Source organism: Trichechus manatus, unplaced genomic scaffold (assembly GCF_000243295.1).
Source record: "Trichechus manatus latirostris isolate Lorelei unplaced genomic scaffold, TriManLat1.0 scaffold00101, whole genome shotgun sequence".
Classification (NCBI taxonomy): Eukaryota; Metazoa; Chordata; class Mammalia; order Sirenia; family Trichechidae; genus Trichechus; species Trichechus manatus.
In genome coordinates this window covers 4,713,127-4,736,427 of record NW_004444037.1, presented here as the reverse complement: position 1 = coordinate 4,736,427, position 23,301 = coordinate 4,713,127, and the positions used below count along the sequence as shown (strand labels likewise).

The window sequence follows — 23,301 nt, the reverse complement described above, 5'->3', positions numbered from 1 at the left end:
TTAGCAGCACATCACTCCTGGTACCAAATTCTCAGTTACCTAGTGTTGCTATAACAGAAATACTACAAGTTTTAACACACAGAAACTTATTCTCTCACGGTTTAGGAGGCTAAAAGTTTGAATTCAAGGCGCCAGCTATAGGGGAAGGCTTTCTCTGTCAGCTCTAGGGTAAGGTCCTTGTCTCCTTTCAACATCTGTGGGCCTGGCTTTCCTTGGAAATCTCCATGTGTCTTGGCATCAATCTTCCCGTGGGTGTGGGAGGTTCTCAGTGCAGGGACCCTGGATCCAAAGGATGCGCTCTGCTCCTGGATCTTCCTTCTTGGTGGTAGTAGGTTCCTCTCTCTCTGTTCGCTTCTCTCTCCTTTTATCGCTTTTAAGACGAAAGGTGATGCAGGCCACACTCCAGGGAAACTCCTCTTACGTCAGATCAGGGCTGTGACCTGAGTAAGGGTGCTGCATCCCACCCTAATCCCATTACAAGTGATTGGCTGATCACATCAGATCACGTCATCGGGGATGATGACATCATTACATAACTGCCAAATTACTAAGAATCACGGCCCAGCCAAGCTGACACATATCCATGACAGATATTTTAGTGTATCTAGAAGTGTTTTTTATGCATTGAAAGGTACACTAAATAAAATATATTAAGACAAACATATTACTAACTGATGTTAGATACAAACCGTACCTAATTGTTCAAACGCAATTTAAAGACAGACTTAGGAATGGGACTCGTTCATAATCTGGGGGCTGTGTGTAGTTGATGCTATTATAGAACATGCTTTATTTTTACACAGAGAAGTTTATTTGACCAGCATAAGACATAATGAAAGTATCTTAATTATCTAATTAAGCTTAGAGGACACCCAAGAAAGTAAAATTTTGTGGGGAGGATCACAGAAGCAAATAATCTGAAACAAAGAATGAACAGCAGTGTGGTAAAGGGTTGGGCCTAAATTCTAATCCTGGCTCTACCACCAACAAGCTATGGGACTGTGGGTAAATCAGCCCTACTGTGTCTCAGTTTACTCATGAAAATAACAATAGTACCTACCTTCTAGAAATGTGGTGATGAATGATGGAAATAATATACGTAATGAGCTTAGAACAATGCCTGGCAATATGAGATAATAATGCTGCTGCTGCTAATAATAACAACAATATAACTGTAGGTAACATTAAATGAGCACTTACTATGAGCTTTCTAAAATAAATTCTCTAAATATATATATCTAATTCCTGGGCTGACTTACATGCCTGGAAATTAAAATTTATGAAACAGTATTCCAACAGTTTGATGTACTATTACATTTTTCAAAGAAATCTACTTCACTTACTCCAGGTATAGAGTATATACAGTTCAGAACAAGGTTTATTACATGCCATATTATAAAATGGTACCTACTATTATAGAATACGTAAAATATAACAAGTTTAATTTAAACTTTCTCTATGATTCCTACTGGATTAGTTTATAAGTAAAATCTTCCAGTACATTTCAAAAATACAAAAAAGGTTATAAATCTGTATTTTCCCACTTTCTCACCTTCTATTAATAGGACATTAATAATAGGAAAGAAATAGAATTTCTGCTTATATGATTCAAAAACAGTTATGATCACCGGAAATATTAAAATCTACTTACAGTGCTCATGACATTTTGCCAAATTTTCTAGGTCATCCACATGATAGTAATCATAGCCCGATGTTCCCAGAACTTCAAATGGCAAATATCCTATTATGGGTGGTGCCCTAAATTACACATAAAACAGTATTTTAACTTTTCTGCAACAGGAAATACTCTGAATAGAAATCAATTCTTTAAAAAAAAAAATTTGGCCTTTACTTTTTAAGAAATGGATAATGGGTTTCCAAGTCCTCATTAGGAAAAAAGTTTGTCCTTGAAGCCCATTAAGTTCAATAATTATGACTATTATCCCTTTATGGAATTTAAAAATAGAGTTACCTGTGATCTAGAAATAGAAATTTCCATTCTAAACTATGTCTAGAAGTAAACTCTTCATTGGGTTCTTCAACAGTGCACATTTCCTATAAACAAATTAATAATTAAAATTTAGAAATACTTTCCTGTGTCCTTAGAAGAATCTTAACTATCGCTTGCTTGGTCATTATTAGACAACTTCTCCCTACGCAAGTTATTAGCGCATTTTAATTTTCTAATATTAAAGATTATGGCAATAAATAACTCTTTGATGCAGGCTTTTGGGGGAGTACTTCTCACTCTCTAAAGTAATTTCAGTCACTCATACATGCCAGTAAACCCTGGTTCTGAATTCAGACCTCTCTCCTGAATACTACAGTTCCATATTTCTGTCTAGTTGATACTTCTAGCTGGATGTCACCATGCATTGCAACTCATTATGTCCTAAAAGGAACTGCCTTATTCCCCACACCCAGTTACACAATTTTCCATCTCATTTAATGGAGGTATACCTGTCTAGTGGCCAAAGTCTGGCAATCTAGTAGCACAATGCACTCTTTAGTTCTCATCTTCCACCATCAAAATGGTCACCACTAGGTCCTCTTAATTTCACCTGCTAAGTATTTAAACAATTTATTCCATCCCATCCATCTTCACTGCCTTAGTTCAGAGTCTAGACCTTTGCCATCATTGACTCACATTATTCCCACAGCTTCTCCCAAAATAGTCTCTCTGTCCTTCAATTCATCTTTTATACTAGGGCCACAGTTAGCTTAATAATATTCAAATATGATTACGTAGCTTCTCTCCTTAAAAACCTTTCATGGTTTCTTATTCCATTAGATAAAGTTTAAACTCATCAGCACAGAAAAAGAAACAACAAAGAAACGAATTTCATTTCTGGCCTCCACCTACTTTTCTAACCTCATCTTGCACTATCCCCAGCCCTTCCGCAATATTTACCCTAGACTCCAGTAATAGTAAACAATGTATTCCAACCTGCCTCTATGTCCTCGAATGACTTTTGTGTAGCACAGTATAGTAGTTAAGATTTTGGGATTTTAGTCAAAGAGAATAGGAATCAAGTCCTAGTTCTACCATCTACTCACTGAAAGACTTTGGGCAAGCATTTTAACTTCTGTATGTCTCAGTTTCCTTAAATATAAAATGGGGATCATATTAGCATCTATCTCATAGGGTTGTTATGAGAATTAAATGAGATAATGCATGTAAAATACAGAGGATGCAGTAAGAACTGAGAAGAAGCCATGGTGGCACAGTGGTTAAGTACTCAGCTGCTAACCAAAAAGGTAAGCAGTTCAACTCCACCGGCCGCTTCGCAGGAGAAAGACGTGGCAGTCTCCTTCCAAGAAGATTACAGTCTAGGAAACCCTATAGGGTAGTTCTACTCTGTCCTTTAGGGTCGTTATGAGTCAGAATCAACTCGAAGGCAACAAGTATGGGTAGAAAGAAATCAATAAATATTTCCTAAGGTCAAAAGAAGCAGAGCAAGACGGGTTTAAGATCTCCTAACTGCTAATTTAGTACTTTGTCCTATATAATGGTCTCTCCCCAAATTTGAAATCTTAGGATGGCTTCTGCTTTCCAGCCACTTTCTGTGGTTGAACTATCTCACTTTCCTACTCCTCTACTAATCACCTGTTAGTTGGGCCCAGGAAAGGAAACATTGAAAATTTGAAAAGGTAAACTCTCCTTGTTAAAAGTCACTTGTATATTTTAAAAGTAAATTTAAAAAATAATCTTTCAAAAATTATCTAGATTATAGCTTTTCCCTTAACTATAAAAAGAGCATCCTAAAATTCTGCACAAAGGTTGGATAATGGTAATATATAACCACTGATTAATTGCAAAGGATGTATACTAAAACTTTTAGTTACGTAATTTTATGAGTGTCTTAATAACTTTCATTATTTGCTTCAAAAATATCATGCTCATGCATATTTAATGATTCATGACCATGGCTACTTTAATGTTTGCAGGAAGTTTCAGTCATTCTAGAAACAAACAAAATTACATACAGTCCTGAGGATGTACTGGGTTGAATAGTGTCCCTTCCCTAAAATTCATGTCCACCCAGAACCTTAGGATGTGACCTTATTTGGAAATAGGGTCTTTGCAGATGTAATTAGCTAAGATAAGGTCATACTGGATTAGGATGGGCCCTAAATCCAATGATGGCATCCTTATAAGAAGGCCATGTGAAGAAACACAGGGAAGAAGGCCATGGGACGATGGAGGCAGGGACTGGAGTGATGCAACTATAAGCCAAGGAATGCCAAGGACTGCCTGCAACCACCAAACGCCAGGGATAGGCAAGGAAAGATTCTTCCCTAGAGCCTTCGGAAGGAACAAGCCCTGCCAAACACCTTGATTTCAGACTTCTAGCCTCCTAAACTGTTAAGAATAAGTTACTGTTGTTTTAAGCCACCCAGTTCATGGTAATTTGTTATGGCAGTCCTACTGAACTAATACATATGTATGATTCAAAATCCCTTTTGGGATATAAAATTAGAAACGTACCTTGATGAACTGAGGTGTAGCTAACCTGACAGTAGCTACAAAACATACTCTATCTTCATAAGAAGGCCTGTGTGTGCGTTGTATAGGTCCTTCAAAACCATTGTGCGCTGAAGTAGACGCTAAAACAATAAGGAAATATGTTTCATTGTTAATTCACCTAGTTTTTATCTGATGTCTAAACTTCTATGTCTTTAAGAGTGTAAAAGAAAACCAAGTCAAAATTACACTTTAAGAGAAGGATTTTTAACTTACCACTGTTTAAAGATTTGAAATTTCCTATGAATTTCACATATTCATAGGTTGCTGGTTCCTTTGGGTCTATAGTTCCTCGAAGCATATGACAACAGAATTCTAACTGATTTTTTGCTGAAACAACAGAAAAATATAATGTACTTCAAAGAAAGGTTTTGCTTACCATTCTAAAGCTAACACTTCCATCTCTACCTTAAACAGTCTTTACTATCTTCTCTAGGTTTGGGGCCACACCACTGTTATTCATTCCTCTAGCATCTACATATTCTCTTCTTTGGTTCTTTACTTTCCACTTTTAAATTTGCTCAGGTCTTCCCGTCTCAAACAAGGTTGTTCATGCTACTCTTTTTAGTAACATAGATCTCCTTTGTTTTCCTTATGTACTTCAGTTTCCATATATTAATTACCCTTAACTTCACGCATGGTGGCTCTTACCACTCTACAAAAATTGCTCTCCTAAAGGCTTCCAACGTTTGTACTGTCAGCCTCAATGGTCTTTCCTCATTGCTTCCACCTCTTAAAGCCAACACTTCTTCATTCCCACAGCATGAAACTTACCTTCCTACCTCACTGACTACTCCTATCTCTTTCTGCTAGTACAACTTCAACCTGTGGGCATTCACAAAGGTTCTTTTAGTCTTGATCGTTTGCTATCCTTTACAAACTTACTGGCTTTGGCAAGATTTTTACTTCTAGATCTTTCCCCAACTCTAACATTTCATGTAAGACCAAGTCTCATATCAACACTTGCTTTCAGGACATTTCCACTTGACTGTGTACCATCAGCAACTTAAACTCAAAATATTCAAAGTGAACTTACCCTTTCTTCCTAAACTGTGCTTCCCCTTTATCCTATTTGTGTTTATCTTCCAAGTTAGAAACCATATCAATTTTGTCTGTTCTCTTTCCGTCACAAGTCCCAAATCTAATCTGTAACTATTGTTATTAGGTGCAGTCGAGTTGGTTCCAACTCACAGAGACCCTGTGCTACAGCAGAACGAAACACTGTCTGGTCCTGTGTCATCCTCAATCTTTGCTATGTTTGAGTTCACTGTTGCAGCCACTGTGTCAATCCATCTCGTCAACGGTCTTCCTCTTTTTCGCTGACTCGCTAACTTTTCCAAGCATGATATCCTTCTCCAGGGACTCGTCCCTCCTGATAACATGTCCAAAGTATGTGAGACAAGGTCTTGTCATCCTCCCTTCTAAGGATTCTCGTCATTATCCCGTCTACAGATTCTCCCTTAGAATTTGTACCTAGCACCTGCAATTTATTTCACTGACAAAGCTCTCAAAAGTAACTTTTTCCAACTGAGCACACACTACCACCAATTTATACAGACTGAAATTACTTTGCATCTAGATAAATGCAACAGTTTATTAATTATGCCTCCACACTCAGATATGGCCTTGCCTACTACTCTTAGAATAATATAAGTTTCATCATATCATTTTAGCATTCAAACACTATTAACACCTCTCTTCTGCTCACTGCATCCAGTTTATACTCTTGTGTCATTATTATGATAGATGACTTCATTATCTAATGCAACAGGTTCAAAATCCAACTACCTTCCTCTCCAAACCGTTCCCACTGATGATCCCTATCTACTCGGTGACCTGTGCCTAGCATCAAGTCCTACTGAGTTTATCTACTTAACACACAATTATCCCCTTTCCTCTCCATTCTTACTTCTACTTGCTAGGATTATATAGCTTTACTTTTTGTCTCCAGTCTGGTTCTCTTCCAAATTTTCCACCTGAGTGATTTTTTTCCAGACCATTTCACTGGTTCCTCACTGTGTAAAACAAAAATCAAACTCTGTAGGATAAAACATTCATAATTCTGCCCCTATTTCCTTCTCTAGATACAGACTACACCACCAGTACCACCTCATCTTCATCATGGTCAAAATGATCTCTTGCAAAATTATGAATTTTCCAATTTCCCTTCTGTGTTTTAACTCATGTTTATTCCTTTATCATGAAATACTTTTTTCTGGGAGAACTTTTGTATCAGCTGTTTAAAGAGGGAGTCAGTCAGTCATTTAATTAAGGCTTTTCTCTATCAAAAACTATTGTTGCCATCCTCACTTCTGATTTTAGATACAGGAACCTAAGGTCTGTCTTTCTGCCTGAAGCTTACATTCAGTTCTCTAGGCAATTCTGCCCTTATGAAGGTCTCTAAAGCAGACTCCTTTCTCCTTTGTCCACCTATTGTTACCTTCCAGGATTCTACCCTTCTAATTCTTCTCTCATTGCCCTATATATTTACCTCAAGCAATGTCATTCAATGCCATGACCTCACATACTATTCATAGGCATGTAACTGGCCTCTACATCAATTATATCCAGCCCAAATCATTCTCCCAAGCACTAGACTCGAATGGCCTACTGTTGTTGTTAGTTGCCATCAGGGTCACTGCAACCCCATGTATGCTGAGTAGGACTGCTCCACAGGGTTCTCAAGGCTGTGACCTTTCAGAAGCAGATTGCCAGGTCTGTCTTTTGAGATACCCCTGGATGGGTCTGAACTGCCAACCGTTCGGTTAGTAGTCCAGCGCTTAACCATGTGTGCCACTCTCAACTCCCAGAACGGTCTACTAATCAACTTCATAAGAACTTTTAAACAAATATAAAACAGGCTTGAAATGGATTCTCTTGGTCCCTGGCTTTCCTCAACTCCCCTTTACAGACTCTCCTTCCTTATCGAACATATATGTTGTTGTTGTTGTTGTTGTGTACCGCTGAGTCGATTCCAACTCCAAGTGACCCCATGTGACAGAATGGAACTTCTTCATTGGGCTTCCTAGGCTGTAATCTTTACAGGAGCAGACTGCCAGATCTTTTCTCCCACAGAACGGCTGGTGGGTTTGAACTGCCAACCTTTTGGTTAGCAGCCGAGTGCTTAACCATCGTGCCCACCAGAGCTTCTTATCAAACATAGATACATATGTGTACATATATTTGCGTGTATGTGTATACCTCAGTTCTTGGACAGCTAGCAAGCTATAAAATTTGAGGCTTCCTAAAAAACAAAAAATCTTCAAAATGATTAATATCAGTATTATCAGATGTCAAAATTTAAAAAAAATCTTGAAAAGAGTGAGTAAAGAAGATACCTAATAGTTAATGGCTAAATACAGTGTCGTAACAACTTTAAATTTTCCAAAACACAGAAAACAAATATACACAGCAATTCAATGAAGCAAATGAGGTGTTTTGGTCAAATTAAGTTGTCCAATGAATCTAGCAGAAATGTCTGATTATATCATAATATTCCGTGCTTCTTGATGGCAGGGATTATTTTTCACTATTCTTAGCATTTTTTATAACATAGCACAATTGTCTGGTACATTAGATACATCTAATAAATGACTGTTTAACTCTGTTTAATAAATAAAGTGGTTCCTTCATTTAATAATTGAAAAAGAAATACAAAAGTTATATTTTCCTCATAGTTTGTCTAATTGGTTAATGAAGGGGGAGGGGAATGAGAATATTTAATTTTCTCACATTAAATAAAAAAGGATTTTATTTAAAAATTAGTAAGAATATATTACCAGGTTACATTTTTGCATAAAATATAATTTTGTGGCATAACTATGATCCAGATTTATTATAACAAGCAAGATGTAATTTCAAGGATCTAATAGGGTACATGAACAATGTCCTACGTTTAGTTAAACTTGTATGTGTTTGTCATAAAGTTACAAAAGTAAAGGATAAATATCGTCTTTCAAAAATAAAATTTTACTTTTTGCTTAACAGCCACTACTTACATTTTAAATATTCGGGGGTTAATGAATCACTTTCCAGCAGATGCGTAGACAGTATTTTATAAACCTCTGAATGTTCTCCCTCTGGGATAAAATTAAATATACTTTGATCCACAAGATCAGACTGAAAAAGAAATTAAAAAAAAAAAGTAAAATGATTTTAATGATTCCAGAGACATTTATTTTAAAAGTATATAATCACTATAAAAACATTAGAGGAGCAAATGACTCAATTAACTGAAAAAACTGACAAATGTCAAGTTAAGGACCACATCTCAAAAAACGAAGACAAGCTGAAAAGTTGTAAGAAGATTAAAATGACCTTTATACCTCTCACACCAGTGCCATTAGATCCATGATCAATATGACCTTGAAAGCTTCATGATTTGCAAAGCTGAGCTGCACTAAATCTGAACACTTTAAAATACAACAGAACTAAGAGAGTTGATTAGAAAAATGTTTGCCAAAGAGGCCTATCCTTATTGTATAGTCAAACCTCTAGAGCCCTGGTGGCACAGTGGTTAAGAGCCTGACTGCTAACCAAAGGTCAGCAGTTCAAATCCATCAGCTGCTCCTTGGAAACCCTATGGGGCGTTCTACTCTGTCCTATAAGGTCACTATGAGTCGGAATCGACTCGACGGCACACAATAAGAAAAGTACACTACAGTGGTATGTCTACGACAAAGGACTAGCTAAAGGCTAAACAAAGAGAAGATTTGACTTTGGTGTTACTTCAATTACCAAATGTGTCCTTTATTTCTTATTTAAGCTTTTCCAGGCATCTATCCTATATCCCACTGTCAAAAAGTTTTGCTTTTAGCTAACTAAAAAAAGGCAACCAATACGTTAAGCATTATGATCCTTGCTAAAATACAGCTTTTAATCATTAGTCATTAATCAACAGTAATTCGACAAACATCAGGTTGCCTACAGTGTGTCAGGGATTGTGGACTCAAAGATGAGTAAGAGTTCCGCTCCTTATGTATTATTAACAACAAAATTTCAGTGATTTTCCATTTCCTACAGGATCCAGTCCATTCTATTTGGTTTCTACATTTTCAAATTGCTCTGTGGAATCCTGGGGATCCTGAATAGTATCTCAAGGACTGTGGAGGTAAGGGTGGTGGGCAGGGAAGTGTAAAGGTGCTATGGAGGCAGGGTTTGGGGTGCTTCCCCTACACCCAACCAAAGCAGTTTAACTTTTATTTTGTCTATATTTTAAACATCTGTAAAAATTTTGTTTAAAGAACTCCACTGCTAAAAAGAAAAGAAAAGCAAAACAAAACCCACTATTGAGCTACTGGAGATGGCTGGGGGTAGGAAAAGGGTGTTTTACTACTCTTCACACAAGCCACTCATTCACATTTTTTCTTCTGTCTTTAGTCCTCAAAGTTTAGTTGTCCTTACACTAAACTGTGCACAATTAAGTCTACTCCCTCTGGGTTTCATGTTTCTTGCTAATAACTTGAATCCTCGTACTGAAGTGAATGACCTTACAAATTTGTCACAGCAAATAAATAAACCCATAAATTTCCTTTCTAATCTCAAAATGAATTAAGCATTTATGCCAGCTTATTAGCCAAAAATAATAAGTTAAAATATGCCTAAATTAGTTTCATTAGTATGAGGTGACAAAGTTAAGAAAACGGTTTTTTGCAGGGCTTATCGAATCAGTCTTATAATTGAAATTTTAAATTTTAAATCATATGGACCACTGATTAAGATAACAAGTTTTAATTTATCAACAGAACAGTATTATAAACACACCTAAGCCTAATTTAGGTGTTTGCTAATTTCTCTTCCCTCTGGGTAGCAGACGAAATTCTACTTTCAGACAAAACAAATAAGTACAGGTAGGCCCCGATTTACGAAGTATTCAAGTTATGACAAACTGCACTTATGACCTCTTTTTTTTTGGAGGAGGGGTACATCTTATTGTCAGTAATATGTACTACGTACGATCTTGCAGTGCATAATTTGCTGATGTGATCATTCTCAGATGTTCAATAGCAGATGTTCAAAAAATCAGATTTATAAAGATATTGATTAAAAAAAGACAATAATAATGAAAACTTAAAAAAAAACAAAAAGAGGTATTTGACTTACATCAGCACCAACTTACGATGGAGTCGCTGGAACAGAACCCCATTGTAAGTTGGGGACTACTTCTATATTAAAACACAAAAAAGGGAGCACTATTGTTTTAAACCTTTTGTTTAGCACCTGTTACAGTTTAATTATTATTAATGACAACCCAGAACAACAAAAAAAAAAACCACTTACATAAATTTTTCTTATTGTGATTGATCCTAAACAAGGATTGTTTAGTTTTCTCAAAACAAGGCATTCTGTTTTCAAACATCAAATAACATACAATTCAGCAATGTCAGTGATATAAACTATCCACAGTAACTGCAGAGCAGCAAAAAATTGTTTTAGAAGTATATACTATTATCACAGTATAGAACTAAATAAGTCTACTGGATGAGCAGCAGTGGTCATCTCCCCTGCCCAAAAACTCACCTGCCAGCCTATATCCACTGGCTGACACAATCAATGAAAAAGATCCAGAAGATGGTAATGACAGCGGAAACTAGGTGTGCAAAATGTGGGAATTCTCTATACTATCTTCTCAACTTTTCTGTGAATCTAAAACTGCTCTAAAATAAAGGGCTAAGGGGGCAGGGGTGGGGGGAGAGACCCAGGAGGGAATGGGAAGATCAAGAGGGCTTTTATGGTTCCCAACTAGTTCTGTCACATGTTGCCATTTCAAAATGCAATTAGATTTCCCCTCGCTAGGGATCCACCAGTGTGCCATTAAAAACAGATTTTTAAAGACAACCATTCCAAATAGCCTTCTCATTTTCATGCATTCAATAAATAACTGAGTTACCTCTCTGAGAAACAAACCAGCTCCTGTGGGTACAGAGATAAAGTCCCTGTCCTCAAGAAACTTACAACTACACTAAGCATTCGAATAAACAGAGAATTACAATTCACTGTAAGTGTCATGATGGTAGCATGTATAAGGTAACACAAGAACAGGAAAGAGGGACAGCTGATTCTGAAATGGAGTTCAAGGAAAGCGTCCAAGAAGCAGGCTTTCTAAAAAGTGTGACCACATTGCAAATGATGCTGTTTATCACTAAAGATTATGGGAAAAAAAAAAAAAAGATAATACAGTTTCTATAAACATATAATTGAAAGAAATATCAATACAATTATGTATGTTTTAAAAGCATACAATTATACTTTATTCCAATTACTTAATCTTATCTTAATCCTATCTTTCTTTCCCTGGGTTGTTTTACTACGCAAATATATATATCTTTAAAGTTGCCCAGAAAATTCAGTTAATTGATCGTTCCTTTTCTCTGCCCACACTATGTATGTTGCTATAATCTCACTCTTTACTCTCAAAACAATTTTTAAATGTTGAGCTCATCACCTACTATTTGGGCTTACTGGAAAAGCAAACATTAAATAATGTCACTATTTACTTATTTACTAATTCAACAAATATTTACTGAACGTTTGTTTTGTGTTAGACATTATTCAAAAGGAAAAAAAACTACTGAGGAAATGCAAGGTTAAACTCATACAATTATTTAAAGATAAAAGTGTTGAGTTTTATAGTTTAAGGTTTTACACTTACATCTATGGTCCATTTTGGCTCAATTTTTGTACATGGTGCTAGGTATGGAATGAGATTCAATTTTTACATATGAACAGCCAACTGTTGCAGCACCATTTGTTGAAAAGTCTATCCTTTTCCAATGAATTGGCTTTACAATTTGGTTGAAAATAAATTGACCATATATACATAGGTCTATTTCTAGACTATTTTGTCCCATTGATCTATATGTCCATTTTTATGTTAACAACTCACTGTCTTGATTGGTGGAGCTATATAAATCTTGAAATCAGGCAGTTAGTCCTCCAACTTTGTTCTTTTTCCAAGTTATTTTGGCTATTCCAAGTCCTTTTATTTCAACTTAAGTTTCAAAATCAGCTTGTCAGTTTCTACCCAAAAGTCTGCTGGGATTTTGACTGGAACCCTGCTGAATTCACAGATCAGTTTAGGGAAAACTGACATCTGAACAATATTGAGTCTTCTGATCCACAAACATGGTAACTGCTCTCCACTTACTTAGGTCTTCTTAATTTTTCACAGCAATATTGTGGAGTTTTCAGAGTACATGTCTTGGAATTTTTTTTTTATCAGACTTACTCCTAAGCATTTTATATTTTTGATCCTACTATATAAACGGCATTGTTTAATTTTAATTTCCAATTCTTCATTGCTAGTATACAGAGTTAAAATGATTTTCGTATATTGATCTGCAACCTTGCTGTCTTAGGCTAGGTTCTCTAGAGGAGTAAAACCAGTGAAGCACATGTATGAATATATATATGTGTGTGTGTGTGTGCGCGTGTACACACACACACACAGAGACATAGAGAGGGAGATTTATTTCAAGGAAATGCCTCACACAGTTGTGGAGGCTGGCAAGTCCCAAATCTGTGAGTCAGACATCAGGCTGGTGGCTTCTCCTGACTCACATGGTTGCAGGGGCTGACAAAATCAAAATCAGCAGGTCAGACGGCAGGCTACTGTCTCACGTCCCAAGAACCAGAGGTCAGATGATGACAAGTCGGATGTAGGATTCAGAGAAGGCAAGCTTTGCCAGAACATCTATATATATATAGGATGCAGGCCACACCCCCAAGGAAACTCTCCTTTCAACTGATGGGCTGCACACATCAGATGACAAAATGAAGGATAATTACATAATACCTGCCAAACCACTGAGAATTATGGCCTAGCCAAACTGACAAATAAACTTTAACCATCACACTTGCTAAACTCACTTACTAGTTCTTGTAGCTTTTTCGTAGGTTCCATAGGATATTTACATAAATGATCGTTTCATCTCTGAATATGGACTTTTTTTTTTCCTTTGTAATCTAGATGGCTTTTGTTTCTTTTTCTGGCCTTAGTACACTGGTTAAAACCTCCAGTACAATGTTGAACACAAGTGGTGAGAGGAGACATTACTGCCTTGTTCCTTATCTGAAAAGGAAAATACTCAGTCTTTCACCTTTAAGTATGATATTAGCTGTAAGTTTTTCATAGAGGCCCTTTAAAAAGGTTGAAGAGGTCCCCTTTATTGCTAGCTTGCTGACAGTTTTCATCAGGAATGGATGCTAGATTTTGTTAAATGCTTTTTCTGCATCTATTAAGATGATCCTATAATTTGTCTTTTTTATTCTGTTAATATAGTTCTACTCTGCACACATTAGGTCGCCATGCATCGGAATCAACTCAATGGCAACTAACAACAGCAGCAACATGTTGAAATACATCACATTCACTGATTTTTCTAATGTTAAACCGACCTGCTTTCCTGAGATAAACCATACTTGGCCATGGTGTATAATTCTTTTTTATATACTGCTGAACATGATTTCCTAAAATTGTGTTAAGAATTTCTGAATCTATGTTCACGAGGTTCTTAGTTTCCAAGTGCTGCTTTAACAAAAAATACCACAAGTGGGTGGCTTTAAAGAACAAAAATCTACTGTGTCACAGTTTGGGAGGATAGATGTCTAAATCAGGGCATTGGCTCTTTGAGGGTCCTTCCTAGTTGGCAGCCCTGTGCTTGACATTCCTTGGCTTATAGATGGTTCCTCACAAGGTCTCTTCTGTGTGTGTTTGTGTGTGTGTGTGTGTGTGCATCTGTGTCTATTTTGCTCTTCTTATCAGACATGACTTAGAAGTGATTACCTTTAGGACTCATCCTACTATGGTCTGATCTCAATAACGTAACAAAAAACTTTATTTCCAAAAATGTTCATATTTACAGGTACAGGGGTTAGGACTTCCAACATAACATTCTGAGGGACACAAATGTCGGTCTGTAATATTGTTTTCTTATGTCTTTGCCTGGTTTGGTATGATAATGCTGACTTCACAGAATGAGCTGGAAAATATTCCTTCCTCTACAATTTTCTGGAGGAGATTTTGTAGAACTGATATTGTTTCTTCCTTACATGTATGGTAGAATTTACCAGTGAAGTCATTTGGGCCAAGAACTTTCTCTGTAGGAGTTTTTAACTAAAAATTCAAATTTTCTATTAGATATAAAACTATCAGGTTATTTATTTCTTCTTGACTATGCAAAGGCATTTGACTGTGTAGATCATAACAAATTATAGATGACACTGCGAAGAATGGGAACTCTAGCACACTTCATTGTGCTCATGCAGAACCTGTACACAGAACAAGAGGCAGTCGTTTAAACAGAACAAGGGGATACTGTGTGGTTTAAAATCAAGAAAAGTGTGTGTCAGGGTTGAATCCTTTCACCATATTTATTCAATCTGTATGCTGAGCAAATAATATGAGAAGCTGGACTCTATGAAGAAGAACACAACATTGGAGGAAGGCTCAATAACAACCTGTGTTATGCAGATGACACAACCTTGCTTTTTGAAAGTGAAGAGGACTCGAGGCACTTACTGATGAAGATCAAAGACTACAGCCCCTTCAGTACTGATTACAGCTCAACATAAAGAAAACAAAAATCTTCACAACTGGACCAGTATGCAACATTAGGATAAATGGAGAAAAGAGAAGTTATCAAGCGTTTCATGTTATTTGGATCCACAATCAACACCCGTGGAACCAGCAGTCAAGGATCAAACAGACCTCTTCAAAGTGTTAAAAAGCAAAAATGACACTTTGAGGACTAACGTGCACCTGACCCAAGCCATGCTATTTTCAATGACTGCCGCATATGTATGTGAAAGCTGGACAATGAATAAGGGAGACCGAATAAGAATTGACGTCTTTGAGTCATGGTGTTGGCAAAGAATGTTGAATATGCCATGGACTGCCAGAAGAACAAACAAATTTGTCTTGGAAGAAGTACAGTCAGAATGCTCCTTAGAAGACAGGATGGTGAGACTTGGCCTTACATACTTTGGACATGTTATCAGGAGGGACCAGTCCCTGGAGAAGGACATTATACTTGGTAAACATAGAGGGTCAGTGAAAAAGAGGAAGACTCTCAACAAGACAGACTGACACAGTGGCTCAAACAAAGCAAAGATTGTGAGGATGGTACAGGACCAGGCAGTGTTTTGTTCTGTCGTACACAAGGTCACTATGAGTCGGAACCAACTTGATGGCACCTAACAACAACAATTTCTTTTTGAGCGAGCTTTGGTAGTTTGTGTCTTTCAAGGAATTTGTCCTTTTTATATAAGTTGTCAATTTACTGGAATGAAGTTGTTCATAATATTCCCTTTGACTGTAGAATCTATAATGAGATAATTTTCTTATATCTGATATTTGTAATTTATATCTTCTCTCTTTTATTCCAATGAATATGGCTACAGGTTTACCTATTTCATTGACCTCAAAGAAGGTTTTCGGTTTCATTAATTTTCCCTATTCTTTTTCTGTTTTCTTGTCACTGATTTCTGCTCTTCTCTTTATTATTTATTTTCTTCGGCATGTCTTTTTTGGTTTAATTGATTCTTTTTCCAGTTTCTTAATGAAAACTTAGGTAATTAATTTGAGACTTTTATTCTTTTCTAATATAGATATCTGGTGTTCTATTCTTAGTGTTTTACCTGCATTCCACAAATTCTTATATGTTCGGCTATCATTTTCATTCAATTCAAAACACTCTCTTATTTAGAATTGTGTTAGTTTTCAAATGTGTACGAACTTTCCAGATTATCTTTTGGTTACTGATTTCTAATTTAATTCCACTGTGCACAGATAACATACTTTGTATGATCTGAATCATACTAAATTTATTAAGACTTGTTTTATGGCTCAGAATATGATTTATCTTGGTAAATGTTCTGTGTAAACTTGAAAATAATGCATGTTCTGTGTTTAAATATAATAAACATGCAAGAAAATAGTATTATAAAAATGAATATTATTAACAGTTAACAAAGTGATACCCAGAAAATTCAGATAACTGGTCTGTCCTATTCTCTGCCCATGCCAGTGTTCTTACAGGTTACTATAATCTCATTCTTAACTTTCAAAGTATTTTTTTAAATAGACTCATCACCTACTATTTAGGCTTACTAGAAAAGAAAGTCATAATTAAAGTTATTATTCATTCATTTACACTCCTCATTCAACAAACATATTTTGAATGTTTACCACACGCATTATTCAAAAGGAAAACAATGCTGAGAAAATCCAAGGTTAATGTCACATGATTATTTTAAAATAAAATGTGATCACCTGAGCTTTTACAAGATAAATCTTGATTTATGTCCCTAGACAAACAGTGAAGTCAAATCATTTTCTCTGTGACACAAATAAATTAGCAAATTACTTACTGCCTGGCTTTCAGTAAGAAAGTGTCTGGCCTTTTATACGTGGAATCCATTCTCTTTATAAAGTATGAAGTAGCTGAATAACCAGAGGGAGATACTGCTTTTCAGTAACTCTTAAAAGAAACCTTTACAGAGCAGTTTACTTTGCACTGTTACATACTTTCAAGAGCTGGGCATTTAGAATATTTATATCACAAGCCCATCTTAAGAGATAAGAACATTACATATTAAATAAAAACTTCAAATTCATAAAAATCATCAACTGTAGCGGAGCACCTAGCATAGTGTCTGGGAAAGAGTAGATGCTCAACAAACACAGGTTGAATAAAAAAAAGCAAACACACAATTCAGGTATTCACTATCCTAATCAAAATCATACGTTTCTTTTCTAATTCTCTACGCTTTCAGTCATATTAATCACGAATTGAATATGGCCACTGTGGTATTATCAGTTCAAGGTAAATAGCATAAAACTTCTGTACCAATTTTAGAAGTCATTCTTTTGAAAGAATTATTTATGAGTGCTCTTAGCTGCAACAAGTACCTCAGTAGAAATTTAGTTATTCTCAGATATTCTCAATGACTCTGCAAGATCGTCACCAGGATGATTAAGAAGGAACCACTGAAAACTTAGCATCAGAATAAGGAATGCAGGAAGAACAGAGGTTAGATAAAGTGGTAGCCAAATATTAAAAGTTACTACAGATTAGAGTCAACTGACCTGACAGAAAACAGCCACACCAAAACAAAGACATACTGAGAGCTCTCATCCCCACCCTAATCAGTGTTCAACACTGCTCTGGAGCTCTATTTCATGGTGCTTTAAAAAGTTTAAAATAGACATTAAATAAGAAAGAGATCATAGGATTTTTATACTTACTGGTAAATGTTCAAGTAATGAAGTTACACTCTCAGACACATATATTATGCCTCCATCTGTCATGATTGCTAAAAAAAAACCATCAAGAGCCTGAAATTAAACATAATGGTCAGTTAAATGAAAATAAAAAAGCATTTCATGTGACAAATAAAAATCTAAGTAAGATAAATGACAGGGCACTTAATGCAACTTATTTGGAAATATTCAGAGAACTGACAGAATGCTAGCTTTTCACTTTACAATACTTCATTATACATCTTTGCGCATTTTAAAATGCTTCTGAAAAAAATTACTCTCTGGCTATCTATTGCACAGTTTCTAAAAGACAGACACTTAATGCTCTACACCTTGATCATATATATATATCATGACTTATTTGAAGATGTTAACATTTCTGAACTACAATGCCATATGTCTTAGGCACACAAAAAACATATCTTCTGGATATGTTAACAGAGATGTACGATTGAGTAGAGGGAGATATACGGGGGATAAAGTAGAAGGGAGTGGTAGGAAATTAAGCTGAAAAACTAGGTTGGGGTGAGATCATGAGAGCCCTTGAGTTAAGACCTACTGACTTTATTCTATATGCAACAGGTAGTCAACACTAGGCTTTAGAGCAGGGAGCTGTGCTTCAACAAAAGTAGTCTGGAAGTCTTAAATCCTTTAAAATGGATTTAGAGAGAAGTGGCTTTTGGAATAGTTGGGGAAGTTAATGAGGATCTGAACAAAATCCGTAGCAGCAGGAATAGAGAAGAAAGGACGTAGAAAAATAGAGAATGTAAAATTAAAGTTCAGGAGAGAAGTCAGAGCAGGGATACAAGACAATAATAAGCCATACCTGTACTTTACATATTATAAAGTATTTTCATTTGAGAATCAGATGTGACAACTGAAGAAATGAGATCTGCAAAAGAAAGAAGCAGGCCAAAGACAAATCCTTGGGGGGAATTATCTACAAAGGGGAAATAGGCAGAGGAAAAACGCCAGAGAAAATAGAATACACTATTGTTAAAGAGCCAGTAGAAGAGAGAATAACAAGGTGAGTGGGGAGGAAGAGAGGTGGCTCAGGATAAAATGAGATAAAATAGGATAAGGAACGAGAAAATGAGAAATGAATTTAGGTTACTTTCAAAACAGTCATTTGAAGTGGGAGGCAAGTCAGACTGCAATGAGTTTAGAAATGAGTGGGTGATCACAAGGCTATTATAAACCACTCTCTCATGAACTTTAGAGGGGAAGAAAAGACAGTAATTTAAAGATGACCAAGTATCGAGGGAAGGCTTTTTTTTTTTAAAAAAAAAAAAAAAACAAGAGTAACTGAAGTATATTTGCAAGCTGAGGGAAAGGAAGATCCAGTGGCGAAGCAGTTGAAGATACAGAGCAGAAAATGTACTTATAAGGGTTGGTCTTCTCCTATCAAGACACTTACTAAATTATCATTTCTTGCTTAATTATCTCTCAAAGGATAGCAACCTCTATGAGGGACTATGTCTATCTTATCACTGTATTTGCGGCACCTAGCAAATATATGGCACACGGTAGCTTATGGAAAAACGCACTCCTCACTCCCTTTATCCCTTATATCAGGGGATAGAGTTACATCTGAGAAAGAACTTATTTGGGGTAGATGCCTAGTTCTAGGATGGCTCAGACAAACCCATTCTTGGCTGATATGGGGGGAGGGGTAGAGATCTCAAAATTTAAGCAAACTCAAAATTACTTTTAAAAACTCCCTAGTACAATAATGTTAATTATGATTATTTGACAAGGAATAAGATCAAAATGATGATAAGAAGAAGAGATGTGCTTTACTCATGTGAAGACAGTGTCATCTTTGGAAGCAAATTAAATATTTACTAAGATGATCTATATTTGCTGTTAAGATATTTGTAAGGAATGGGGATGTAGCTCTCCGTGGAGAGAAGAAACAAATCAGAACTTAGGACTTCATCCCAGTGCAAGACCAGAGCCTGACCTCTCCTCGTTCAAAACAGGCGAAGACTAAACAGAAAAAGCCTCCACCAGCATCTTATAAAAGAAGTCCAGACTCGAGAGGAGGGATGTACCTTCCAAAAAGGTAGGTGGGCACATCAAACTGAATGGGCTTTGAGAAGGGCACTGAGGGGGAAGATTGGAGAGACGTGAAAGAGAAAGTAAGACAGAAAAGGACATCCTCATCCCAAGGCTGAAGACTGTGAAACTCATCCTTTCCTCATATTGGGCATGGTTCACTAGTTAAAACTGCTCATCTTTCCATTTCATATTTACTTGACCTACAATAAAAAGACTCCAGTGTTTGCTTAGTATTTGGTCTAGGGAAAATTGGAATGGAGGTTCTATGGAAAGGAACAGTACCTTCTTTTGGCTGACAAGGCACTAGCTTTTCCCTCTTGTATTACTGGAAAGGGCTACCAACAGTCAAGCGAAAAGAACTACAGACTACTGGATGACTTCACATAGAGATCTGGTCAGGCCAAACTGCCCTGATTTCCTTGCCTACTCCCAATCCTCCAAGAGTAGCAAGAAATACTCCTCATGCAACAGAGACAAAAGGGAGAAGGAAGAGGTGGCAATGGAGGACTGAAGAGAGAGACTCAACACAAATTATAAGTGAATTTTAAGATCTTAGTCCCAGATCTTCCAATGAATAGCTATCTGACGTTGTACAAGTTGCAACTTCTCTGGCCTTATCCATAAAATGAAGAGGTTGAACTGAATGATCGAACCTCTTCTACTAGCAGCTCTAACATTCCAAGACATAGCCTACCTCTGAAACTTTGCTGAAAATTGCATCTGGGCTCCCTATCTGTAATGTGATTAAACATGATTAGCCAAGAGTAACACAACTAGGTTATATTCTAGACAAGTGAACTTCATTCAAACAAAACATTCTACATAAATTATGAATCATATTATTTCCTGTTCAATCAATAGGTTTGGAAAGATTTTAATTAGGCATGTCAAATCAGATTCGAGCAAACATTTGGACCCAGGTTGTAATATATACACACACATATCCTCCATTTTGGCATATTAACTATAGAATGCATATTTACTTCAGAGTTGTAAATATTCACTAAAAGTAAAAACTATCCTTGACATATTCAAAATGATTAATGCAACATTTTTAAGGAATGTGATCCTAAAAACTGTGAGGATAATCATAAGAAAAATTAATTTATATTTTCAAAATTTAATGCTTTTAAAAACTTTTCTCTGTTGTATGTTAAAAATAAATGTCATACTCTCTAAAATCTTTTATTTTTTCTTTGATCATATGCATATATTTACCACACGTCTTGGCTATAATATGGATGGGAGCTTGAAGACATTATGCTGAGTCATGCCAATTACAAAAGGACAAATATTTTATGACCTCACGTATATAAAAAAACAAGAAAAGGCAAATGTACAGAGACCAAAGTTTACGAGTGGTTACCAGGGGTGGGAGGGAGTGAAATGGAGAGGTTAACGGTGATGGAAAAATCACACTGATTAAGGGAAGGGTTGGACAGTCAATTATTTTAACTGCTGTCAGTAAGTTACACATATACCTGCAAAAAGTTGAACTGGCAAAAAGCTCTGTGATAGATATATTTACAACAATGACCAAAAAAAAAAAGAGCAGCTGTTGAGACTGCTTATGTACAACCAAAAATCTCATGGGATTTGGTTCCTTGGTTTGGAGGTTTAGGATCATGGTTTCATGGGATATCCCAGTTAACTGGTCTAATAACATGTTTAGTGCCTCTGTTCTACCTCCTAGTTCATTGCATAGTGCCTGGGGTCTTCAAAGCTTGCAGGCGGCCATCCAAGACATGACAATTGGTCTCTATTCACCTGGAGCAACAAAGGAAGGAAAGTCAGGAATAGAAAGAGGATATGCAATGTGTGGCTAACTGCCTCCAAGAATAACTGCCTCCTTTGCCATGAGACCAGAACTGGATGGTGTCCGGCTGCCATTACTAAACATTCTGATCAAAGAGTCTATAGAAGAATCCTGATCAAAAGGGGAAAAATGTACAACAGAATTTGAAATTCTCACAGACTTCAGACTTTCTGAAGCCATGGGGGCTGGATGAACCCCTGAAACTACTGCCCTGAGATAATCTTTAAAATTTAAGCAAAAAATACTCCCTAAAGTCTTCTTAAAACCAAACAACAGTTTAGCTAAACTAGTACAAACATGTCTGCCTTGAGCATTATGGTCTTTTAAGAACATCTATATGGGATCAAAGTGACAACAGCAACCTGAAAGATTAGTAACCTTAGGGGATGGTGAGTTTATGTTAATGGTGGAGGAACAACTCAAAAAAGGAGGGTAAGAATGGTTGCACAACGAGAAGAATGTAATCAATGTCACTGAATCGTATGCGTAAAAACAGGTGAATTGGTGTACCTTTTGCTGTGTATACTCTCAACAACAGAATTAACTGTCTATTGAAAAGAAAAATTTCAACGTGATACTCTTCTGTTTAGCTTATGTCTTAGTCATCTAGTGCTGCTATAACAGAAATACCACAAATGGATGGTTTTAATGAAGAGAAGTTTATTTCCTCACAGTCAAAGTAGGCTGAAGTCCAAATTCAGGGTGTCAGCTCCAGGGGAAGGCTTTTTCCTCTCTGTCGGCCTTCTTCTCTTCAGTGTTCCCCCAGACTAGGAGCTTCCCAGCGCATGGACCCCGGTCCAAAGGACGCGCTCTGCTCCCGGCACTGCTTTCTTGATGGTATGAGGTCCCCCCGTCTCACTGTTCACCTCTGTCTTTTGTATCTCAAGAGATTGCCTCAGGACACAATCCAGTCTTGCAGATCAGGTCCTGCGTTACTAACCGAACTGCCACACATCCTCCCTCATTAACATAGTAGAGGCAGGTTTACAACATACAGGAAAATCACACAGCACCAGGAATCACGGCCTAGCCAAATTGATACACACATTTTTTGGGGGACATAATTCAAACCATGACAGCTTATTAGGAACAAATAATTTCCTTCATTTAGGCTGTTAATAAATGAGAGTAGACATTATACCAATTTTTGAATTTATAAGAAACTTTTCATACACAGCAAAGTAAGTACTATTAAACAATTTGCACTGAGAATATAATCATAGAATAAAAATTAAAGAGTAATTAAATGAGTTATTTTCTTTCTCTGTTGTAAACATTAGCTTGACCACACTCTTTCATAAATATATTACTTATACCTAAAAGGTAATTTTGGACATCAAACTACTTTTTAGAAAATAAATAATTAACAAAATTGCCAACTATTATTTTGGTTTGTAAAATAAGTTTGCTGTTTTTGTTGTTAGGTACCGTTGAGTCGGCTCTGACTCAGAGACCCTATGTAGAACAGAACGAAACACTAGCTGGTCCTGCGCCATCCTCACAATCGTTGCTATGTTTGAGCCCACTGTTGCAAGCCTGTTAATCCATCTCGTTGAGGGTCTTCCTCTTTTTCGCTGACCCTCTACTTTACCAAGCATGATGTTCTTCTCCAGGGACTGGTCCCTCCTGATAACATGT

The 23,301-nt window shown here is 36.5% G+C and overlaps 1 protein-coding gene across 6 annotated transcripts in view; it reads right to left on the bottom strand.

Annotated features, from left to right (window-relative positions):
• The window catches only part of CLOCK (clock circadian regulator), a 144,599-nt gene that overhangs the window by 25,692 nt on the left and 95,606 nt on the right, over nt 1-23,301 (bottom strand). For all 6 annotated transcript variants that reach the window (XM_023737328.1, XM_023737332.1, XM_023737331.1 and 3 more), the window contains 6 exons: nt 17,772-17,861; nt 8,524-8,644; nt 4,742-4,855; nt 4,490-4,608; nt 1,973-2,055; nt 1,652-1,758 (listed from right to left, as the gene is read on the bottom strand). In XM_023737328.1, the coding sequence (XP_023593096.1) occupies nt 1,652-1,758; nt 1,973-2,055; nt 4,490-4,608; nt 4,742-4,855; nt 8,524-8,644; nt 17,772-17,861 (634 nt within the window). The remainder of the gene's footprint in view (nt 1-1,651; nt 1,759-1,972; nt 2,056-4,489; nt 4,609-4,741; nt 4,856-8,523; nt 8,645-17,771; nt 17,862-23,301) is intronic.